Source organism: Solea senegalensis, linkage group LG4 (genome assembly GCF_019176455.1).
Source record: "Solea senegalensis isolate Sse05_10M linkage group LG4, IFAPA_SoseM_1, whole genome shotgun sequence".
In the NCBI taxonomy this organism is placed as follows: Eukaryota; Metazoa; Chordata; class Actinopteri; order Pleuronectiformes; family Soleidae; genus Solea; species Solea senegalensis.
Window position 1 is genome coordinate 15,272,944 of NC_058024.1, and position 10,494 is coordinate 15,283,437.

Sequence of the window (10,494 nt, forward strand, 5' to 3'; positions counted from 1 at the left end):
GTACTGCTATATGAGGGCAGAGTCAGTCTATACCCAAAGGACTTGAGTTTGAGCTTGAGGGTTCATCACAAGTTATGACTTAATATAAACTTGACTGAGAGCGCAATCCTCCACTGTGAAAAGTCCATCCATCCATCCATTTTCTACCGCTTCATCCTCCAAAGGATGGGAGTGCTGTGCCAATCTCAACTGACATAGGGCCACATATAGAGACAAATAACCATTCACTCCAACGGTCAATTAACAGTGACCAATCCCCATTTTGCATGTTTTTGGACTGTGGGAGGAAGCCAAAGAACCTGGAGAAAACCCAAGCACACACAGGGAGAACATGCAAACCCCATGCAGAAAGGCCCTTGTTCCAACCAGGTCTTCTTGCTGCAAAGGCAAGAGTACTACCGTGAAAGGTCATTAGTTAAACATAAATAAAAAAATATACCCACAAGGAATAGCATTTTCTTTTTCTTTTATCTGACCTACTATAGCAGCTATGTAGCTTAACCTGAAACTAACCACAATTCAAAATATCAGCCCTAAATCTTACTTAATCAGAAATGAGCTCCATGCGAATAAGTGGTCCTGACATGGTCGGTGCTTAAAGCAGGAAAGGTCACAAAGAGAAGAACAAATACAAGAACACAAACTGTGTGAAACTGGGAGGAGTGTGACCTCTTGTGGTTAGTTGCAGGAGGTACAGTGTAAATGTTCCCTCTGCAATGTAATGTGAGGTAGTAGTGCCACTCAAGTCAAGTCAGTGAAGTGTGATCAGAACATGTCTGAGAAAACATGTGCGCAGACACCACAGAGCAAATCAGTTACTATGAGTCGTCTCTAATTGTAAAAGTAAATGTTATGTTTTATTTTATTTTCCCTAAACTAGACCGTTTCTTCCGTTTTAGGCCAAAAGTATTTCAAGGATGTCATAGTATATAACAAATCGTGTGTGGATATCACGGAAGGAAACAGGTGAGGCACGAGGAGGAGTTTTCTCGAGCCGACTGACAACGTGACGCTCCTGACATGCACAGAAAAGCCTGGATTGAAGTGAAGACTCGGACCAGACAGAAGTGGACTGAGAGAGGTGAGGCAGTCTTTAGTCTCACAGTTTGGATCTCCTTCCTCTTCGTTTTTTCTAATCTGAAATTTTTTCATTTTTTTAATGTTTGCATTTTCTTTCTCTGGCCGTTGTTTGTTGTTTTAAATTATTATTATTGTTATCGTTGTTTGTGCGAAATGTTGTACACATGCAGCGATGCTGCTGACGGCACTGGCCACTTGCCACTGTGGTCCGCGACACTGCGTCGTGCAGAGGAACCTGCTGCTCAGTTACCGACCCATCATCGGTAAGCTTCTATCTATCTATCCACGATTTGATTGTAATCACAGTACATTAATCATTTTCACAATACTGATTTATCGCGATTCTTCACTTATAGTGTAGATCACTTATATATAGTGATTTTTTTTTCCATAAACCAAACTTGAATGATAAATTTCTACATACAATAACCCACATGTCATATGTACAAACTCTGACATTTAAACTGAATGGGACTGTGGTTAATAACAGTGTTTTGTTTTGTTTTAACTTTGCCTACTCAGTGGTCACTGAGTTGTTTTGCAAGAGGGTAACATGTTCGGGCAAAAATGAATGGAGCATCTCAAAACTGTGATAAACAGAACTTTTTTCATCATACGTTTTGAGGTACACTGGCAACAAAGATAGGGGAAATGTAGTGGAGTAAAAGTACACAAATGATTTAGTAAATGTTGTAAAATTGAAACTAGAAATACAAATAAATATAATGTACAGATATGTGATTTTTGTAATTAAGTACCGTAAGAAAGTATGTGTACTTTGTTACATTACAACACTGCCAATTACATGCACTGTAAATGGCCATGTGATGAAAGTCAGTCAGTGATATCCATGAACTGTGGCCCACGTTCACGGTGATATGAGCAGAGCATCTGTATCACTGAACATCTCATTTCATTTCAGGCCGGTGTTTATGACTATAACAGACACACATAGTGACCTGCACTGGTTTTTTACAGTGCGAGGGAAGCCAGATCCTATACCAAGTAGTCACAGGAGGCGCATGTTAATGTCAGTTGTGAAGAGTCTTGCTACATTCAATTGGATCACCCACAATGGAAATATTTGTGATATATATCGAAGCTTTGAAGAATCTAGAGACCTGCCCGTGATTAGGTTGGTTGAGGCAGCGAAAAGACACCTTTGTTCTGGCTGACATATTGAGAAACTGTGTGTGGATGATTATGAAAGTTGCTTGAGCTTTGCGTGTGCGTAGTGTTTGTATTTCATTTACCTCTTTCGGGTTTTTCTACTTTTTTGGGGTAATGTACCAGGTCTATTTTTTGCAGGAGTCAAATATCTGTGCATGTTTGCTGTGTTATCTTTCTTCTCAGGTGTTTTAGCACAGGAAAACCGTTCGGAAGATGAGTTTGCTCAGGGATCCTCCTACATTGCTGCGTCCTACATCAAATATCTGGAGGGAGCTGGGGCCAGAGTTGCACCCATCAGGTACATCACATTATGTATATGTATATGTATATGTATACATATTTAGGAGACATATACACATTATTTAAATAAATGCTCCACCAATTCAAAAGCCTGAAAACGTGGCCACTGATCCCGCTCATTTTGTCACTAACTGATGGGTGTTTTTGTAATTTATTTATGTTTGTTTACCTTTTTTTGTTCAACAGAATGGGTCTCAAAGACAAAGAATATGTTCGGTTGTTCTACTCAATAAATGGGTGAGTTAATGTTCTGCTCTGTATGACATAGCTTTCATCATATTATCATATGATTGGCCTATGGGGACACACGGTTGGTGTAGTGGTTAGCACACGGGTTTGTGACCCGGTTGGAACAAGGACCTTTCTGCATGGAGTTTACGTGTTCTTCCTGGTCTTCGTGGGTATGTAATATCACAGTGGCTAGTTCCCCATAATGACCTGAAGAGAGGATTTTCTTTATAAAAATGTTAAATATTAATATTAAATTAAAAACACATCGCAAAATAATTCTAAATATTGCTGCACCTTCTAACAACAACATTAGAGGTGAATGTGAAGGTGCTCAAATAAATACAAAGTATAATCATAAAATGAAGATCAATTAAAGTGTAGCACGCAGAAAATAATTTAAACATTTTATATGATGTCGTTGCCAATGAGTTATCATGTTTGACGTAATTCCCAGCCCACTGTAGGAGCCATAAATGTTAGTTCTGCATATTGTTGGAGTGGTGATGAATTGCTGGAATTCTTGCACACTTGGTCTTGGCACATGGATGGGTGAGTCCCTACCAGGAGTATGTGTCACTTAATGATTGCTGGTTGTCAGTTATAATATAGGGTGAGCATGGTGGAGTGATACCTCTTGTTGAGTGTGTTACATTCCTAAGTTATTGTCTTGGGGAAACAAGAACAGCAACATGACAAACCAAGGCTTTAAATGAGGCAGGTGGAGGGAGGTGGAGTGCCAAATAAATGAAATCAATAAAACAAAACCAGTCCTATACTAAATCTTTGTCACCAAACAAAACCCTGTCTTCTCTAAAAACAAGAGTTCAAGACAACTGTCAAAATGGTACATGGGTGGCAACGCTCCACCACTAACCTAGCGTACACACACGTAACACATCAATTTTTTTCCTGCATGCTATTTCCCTCTCTGTTAACACAGAGTCTGGGTGTATAATGAAAGAGTGGTAGTGGTAGTTAGTTTGGCACAAATACACATACCGTTACACCCCTATACTGTTAAATAATTATTAAAATTTGAATGGCTTTATAAGCTTACCTAGCAATTGAACGATCCATTGCTTTACAATTATTGCTACTCAGTGTGCTGCTCAGGAGATCGAAACTTTTTGTTTTGTTTTGCCACTGATCTGATTGTTATTGTAAATGGAAGTTGTTTTGTAGTTCAAAAAGTGTGATACAGACATTTGTTCTGAAGGTTTATGGTTTGAAACTGTTGGTTTCCTCCCTTTTGGACACTTTTATTTCACTTTATTAAGCAGACTGGTGTGTGATGCACAGGCGCACACACACACACACACACAATAGTTCATAGGCTGAGCTCCGTACCATGAAATGCAGAGGGAACCTGGGCCCAAGACAACAAGCCCACACAAGGGAGATGACAGGTCCGGTGCAGAGCTGTTCCACCACAGGAACAAGCTGGCAGAAGTCAGGCAGGGGGCAGGCAGAATCCATCGTCGGGGGCAGAAGGCAGAGTAGATCAAGTAGAGTTTATAGACTGGGTTTATTTATGATCAGAGGCAGCTGAGTGCAACAGGTGAGGAGAGTTGGAGTAATGAGCAGGGAGTGGCTGGCAGGCAGGTGAGGAGAAGGAGGGGCTGGTGAGCTGAGGTGAATGAGGTGACAGAGAGAAGATCATGACAGACAGTTAATGTAATTATTAAAAGTCAACATTAATCATGTTAGATGTCGCTTAGCAAATCATTGCATGGGTTGTTGTGTTCATTTAAACATGGTTTGAGAGACAAAGAGAGAGGTGCAATTAGTCAAACTGTACCATTCTTTGAATTAGCCACTATTAGTCTCTATCCTGCTATTGGTGGACATTGTGCCATAAAACTATTAAATTCAAATTTGTCCAAACCTAATTTCAAATGATCATAGCTGCATTTAGCTTATGACTAAAGTTTTAACACAGAGCAAACCACCAACCCCCAGGTTGCTGTTGCCAGGAGGAGACATTGACCTGCGCACATCCAATTCCAACCGAGTTGCCAGGATCTTTTACAGATTGGCTCTGAAGGTAAGACAAGTAAAACAAACCAATTAACAATCTTTTTTTCTTTTTTTTTCCGCTATGATCTGATTTACTTGGTTTCATTTTCCTCTCATTCCAGAATCATTTCACACTTCTAGGGTTAATGTTAGTCTTGCCTTACGTTTAATACAACACACTCTTGCTGTACAGTAAGAAGTCATAAGTGGGCAGCACTCTCCGAGCTTCTCAACTGAAGCATGTGTATCTTGATCTGTGCAAACATAATATATCCTCCCTGAGAATATGTATTAATAATAATAATTACAGCAACAGATACAGTATCTTGTAATCATTTCTGAATGCTTTGTGGGTATGTACGTAGGTGGTTGTTTCAGGGAGCATCAGTCAAGCATGTTTTCATGTCTATTTGTACAAACAAAATCTTCTTGTGAGTAATAAATACAAAAAAAATAAAATAAACCACAAACTCTGCGTAGAAAGTGGCACTTTTGCTTTGTTGCCCTAGGTCCAAAAAGCTGTCTTAGTTTGAGTACACCAGCTGTTGTTCACATAGAAGCATAAACCCCTTCCTACCCTGGAGTCCAGGGTCCTGCTTTCTTGATAGCGGTGTCTGCAATGAATGAATGAAGCCAGGTCTCTGTGAAAAGCAGAATGCAGCTGTCCTTCACAGTGTTGTTTGTCGCAACCTGTAGTCTGAGTTCATTCATCTTATTAGTGAGGAATGCAGTAGGAAGTGGTGTTTGCAGGTGAAGGAAAGTGCTCAGGTTTCTTCAGAAAGACGGAGAAATCAAATACAAGGCAAGGGTTTTATGGTCATCACCATCTCGGTCTTCTCTGAATTTCTGCAGGCAAACAATACTAAGGACTACTTTCCCATCTGGGGAATTTGCCAGGGCTTTCAGCAGCTGTCATTTTTCACAGCCAACAAATACTTGCTTACTCAAACCAATACGAAGGGTGTGGCTCTACCTCTCAACTTCACACAAGGTATCCTCATCTGTCTGTCTGTCTGTCTGTTTTTAGTTCAGTATCATTACACTTCCTTGGTTAGGTCATACAAATAAATGACACTGATCTCTATTTTTTGAGACACTGGAAGAATTCCATAATTCTCCGTTTTTACAGAGGCATGAAGGCAGTTTGAACCCATTACACTTGGAAGACTTAATTAGCCACTTAATTTTATTGACAGGAACATAAGTTTTATTTTTATAATAATACTCACAACACGGAGGCTTCAGAAAAGTCTGACTATATTTTAAACACACAATGACATGACATCAAATCATTAGATTTAATTATTTAATGACAGCTGTTTCATATGCTGTTCAGAGTGAAGCTAATCATTTGCAGAACTTTGCTTTGCTGTTTAACAGCTGATATGGAGATCTATTTTAAAAGGGTCCCTGCCAGAAAATAACTGAATTAAAAATAATTAGATAGTACAGAATTCAATGGTGGACCAATCAATTAGGGGCAAATTTGAGTTTCTCTAAGTTTTGATCATTGTAGCCATAATGCACATCAGTGATTATGCTAAAATACAACATTTAATTGATTTTTACAAAAATCAACTTTAAACTTACAAACAACTTCCTCTACACCACACTGTCCGTCTGCTTGTCTCACTCCTGCTTCACTAAACAATGTGTGATTGCCCTTTAGAAGCCCAGTCCAGCCGTCTGTTTCAGAGTCTTCCCAGTGATGTGATGCAGTGTCTAGCCAAGGAAAACATCACTAGTAACTTTCACAATTACAGTCTATCAATGCAGGTATCTCCAATGCCATTATTTTCCATTAATATTTATTTATTTTAATGTTAATGTTGTTAGATTGTCAAATATGTTTCCATTGACAGTGACAGTCCTTGAGTTTTGAGTGTATTTTGTATTTGAGTTTTGAGGATTTACACTACGAGTCCCAACTGTATGTCAATTGACACGCCCATGTCCTGTCAGGACAACAGCAGCACGTTCTTGCTGGAAAGCAACACTGAAAGGAAATGCACATTTTCAAAATGTTTAAATTGTCTAAATGCCTAATATATATGTTAATGTAGTATGTATAGTAAAACCAGACTCTGAAACAACCAACAGAACTACACTGAAAATCCCAAGCTGAGGATGTTTTACAGGATCCTGTCCACTAATATTGATGAGGGGGTAGAATTCATCTCAACCATGGAAGGTACAGTTCATGATTATACTTTATGTTGTTCATTGTTCCCTTTTTTTAAAGCACAAATGTTAGTTCACATGTACAGTATAACACAAATGGACTTCAAAAATGGAGTTTCAACCATAATGTTTTTGTTAGGAATGCAGAAACAAAGATGAGTGCATTGATTATATTTATCCTGTATTAAAAAACTGACTAGTATGACTTTATCAATACATTTTAGAAATGCTTGCTGACAATGTCTCTGGTTTTCCCCAGGCTACCGTTACCCATTTTACGCACTTCAGTGGCATCCAGAGAAATGCCCCTATGAGTGGGTTGATAAGCCGGGGATGGTCCACACCACATCAGCTACAAGAACCTGCTTCTACACTGCCAGCTTCTTTGTCTCTGAGGGTAATATGTGCTACTGCTGCATATAGCATATATATACACATATGTATGTATATATATATATATATATATATATATATATATATATATATATACATATATATATATATACATATATATATATGTATATATATATATATATATATATATATATATATACATATACATATATACATAAATAACATAGTGCCGCGCCCCCACCGTCTCAGAGCAGAGAATGAAGCTCAGTTTTACATTACGATTTAGGGACTTTTTTAATCGCTCAAATTTGGTAAGGTGGTTGCCATCACCTTTCCCAGAAGTGAGATTTTTATCACTTTACATCAAATGTTCTTAAGGATTATTCAGCAATGTTATAGTCTTCTTTGTTCCAATTATCTTCAACTGCTGGCTTTTTGTTCAAAGTGTAGCCTGCAATTAAAATTACAGACCCCAGCTTTAATAATAATGTCGACATTCCACACAGCATTTTCTGCACACAAACCTCTATGATGGCAAAAGACAAAGAAAAAAACATTCAGCCCTTACAGTCTTTAAACAATCAATGCTACTTTGTGCTTTTTCTCTTTTTTTTTTGTTCATTTTTTGTCTTTTTCCTCCACTTGTGTCGTTCCTCCAGCCATGAAGAACAGCCACCGTTTCTCCTGTCCTAAGGAGGAAGAGAAAGCCCTCATCTACAATTATCCACCCTTCTTCACAAGCATGGATGCCATATTTATTCAGAATTATTACTTTGATTAATGGACTGTTCTGAATGTGAAACAGACCTGGGGTATGTGCAAATCCACGCCCCACTTGACCTGGTATGACATGCATCATACCAGGTGCATCGACAAACCACAACAGGAGGAGGTATGTTGACATGTGGTCTGTCTCTTTATTTTCCTCTCAACCTTCCACATCATTGGTTGGAGGATGCATATGGCCACATTCCCGAGCTGTATGAATCATACTGACATGACAGAAAACTGAGGTTTGTGTAGTGTGCACCACCACCCATCCCGGGTGAATGTTTAGCTTTAGTCAAAAATGAAACTTATAATAACATTATAATTATATATAATTATAATTATAACATGTAGGCTACCACATTTTTACTATTCCTATGAGCACATATCACTTTTGAAAACATGCCTTGATTCTGCTAGTCTTTAAAAAAAAAAAACAGATTTGCCAGTTGACAGGTGTCAAAATGTTCACCTTCTTTATCTCCTCCAGGGGGGTCACAAAATGTTGCATTATTGGAGTTCACATAGATTGTTATTATTATCTTCTGTGTCAATAGTTTCAAAAAAGAATGGAAACATTGAATGTTTTGGCTTGATAGCTTATTGTCTGCACCAGTCAAACACTTACAGGAAATCAGATTTTCATTGATTATTCCCACCTGTGAGAAAATAACTTATCTGGATTTGGGAAATGGTTGCCTTCATGCTGACACTTATTTTTTATTTTTTTTTCACGAGTTCACTGAAAGTACTTGGTTTTCTAACAGTGTGAAAAAAAAACAGAAAACACACATAATGACCTGTCCATGTGAAAAATGCAACCACAGTATAAAGAATGTGACACCAATCCAACTGTTTCCATAGTTTGTGCTCTGAATCATGTAGCTTCCAGTTCTGGTGTGGGAAGTTTGAGGATTTTGGAGGCTCTTTCATATACTGTATGTAAAACATATATAAATAAACAGATTTTTATTTGTGTTTATATGCCAAGTAAACGTCTGACAAGTTTAAAAACACTGACGAGGTATCACGAAGGGCTGAAGAGTGAAACACTAAAGGCATCTGGTTCTGCCGGTCTGATAACCTGTGGTAACATAGGTGTTTTTGATCAAGGAAATGCTAAGATAATGGTGGGTGTTTGTTTGGTGTTTCTACAGTAGATCAATCTTCATATGTGGACATATATCTTGAAACACCATTTAAAATGTTGACGTAAGGACATGCATTAATGCATATAGCTGTATTAACTATAAACTAAAACATTTTTAATTGCATTCAACACTGGAAACGCAGAGGAAAATGTATGTTCATGGAGGTGCCTGTTGCTCATGGATAGAAGATGGTGATTTTTGTTCCACTAGATGGCATTATAGTACCGATATATAACAGTGTAACAACAGTGAAGAACCAAAGATCAGTGTGACTTGATATCAGAGGTTTTGAGGACATAACAAGCTTTCCAAAAAATGTGCAAAACATAATTAAAACAAGGTCCAATACTGGAAATGACAGTCGTGCTTTCAATGTGAACTGACTTTTTTATTGAAAATGTTCACGCATATCCTCAACATTTAAAGACATTTAGAAGACATTGTTTGAATAATTCCAAAGGATTTTCTAAATATGTTCTTAAAACAGCACATTCACCATGCAAACCTGAGGTGACAGCCACTTTGACATTTGACCCTTTTATTACTGTTACGGCCCTCAGCCCTTCCTGTTTCCTGTTTCTGTGTGTGTTTCTGTGTGTGAAGCACCTGTGCCCAGCTTCCCAACCTGCCGCCCATGCTTTTGTTTTGTTTTACACTATACAACATGCACCACGTATTGGACATCGCACCCTCATACACCACTGACACTCACTTCCACGCTTCATTGTACCTTGACTTTGTATTTTGTTGAATAAATCTGTTTTATTTTCATGTCACACGTGCCTGTAACAATCACCAAAATCTGATCCTTTCATCCTTGATTTTAAGTTTAAATTTGAAAGGATCCTGCCATGGTTTTCCGAGATTAAACATTCACAAGGCAAAAAATAAAACAACATGTTTACATCTAACCAGTGCATCCATTTGAGTCCAAGTGACGTTTTTTGTGAAGATTGACAGGACACTTTCCTGAGACATCACATTCACAATTGGATACAGTTGATGTGATGGACAGTCTGATAATATAATGGCTCCACCCACAAAGATGACAAGGCTTTAGTGTTCTACCCTAATTCTCACGGTTCTCCCACAGTTTGAACCCTAAGAGCTGCTTCCCTCATTTTAAACAACGGAAGTGCCACAAACTGATTCACCCCCACTGCACTTACATAATTTAATTTGCACATGTAATGCTGTCTCGACAGCTTCAGTCACATCGTGTTTTGCAATGATGAACCACAAT

General features: G+C 38.3%; 1 protein-coding gene across 1 annotated transcript; it reads left to right on the forward strand.

The window, feature by feature from the left end:
• Positions 1-787: 787 nt before the first annotated feature.
• zgc:171566 lies at positions 788-9,072 on the forward strand. The gene is made up of 10 exons (XM_044023338.1): positions 788-1,081; positions 1,251-1,343; positions 2,434-2,548; positions 2,737-2,787; positions 4,741-4,825; positions 5,650-5,788; positions 6,467-6,573; positions 6,898-6,988; positions 7,238-7,375; positions 7,992-9,072. Exons 1-10 carry the CDS (start codon positions 1,021-1,023, stop codon positions 8,111-8,113), a joined length of 1,002 nt encoding a protein of 333 aa, XP_043879273.1. The 5' UTR covers positions 788-1,020; the 3' UTR covers positions 8,114-9,072.
• The last annotated feature ends 1,422 nt before the right edge of the window (positions 9,073-10,494 follow it).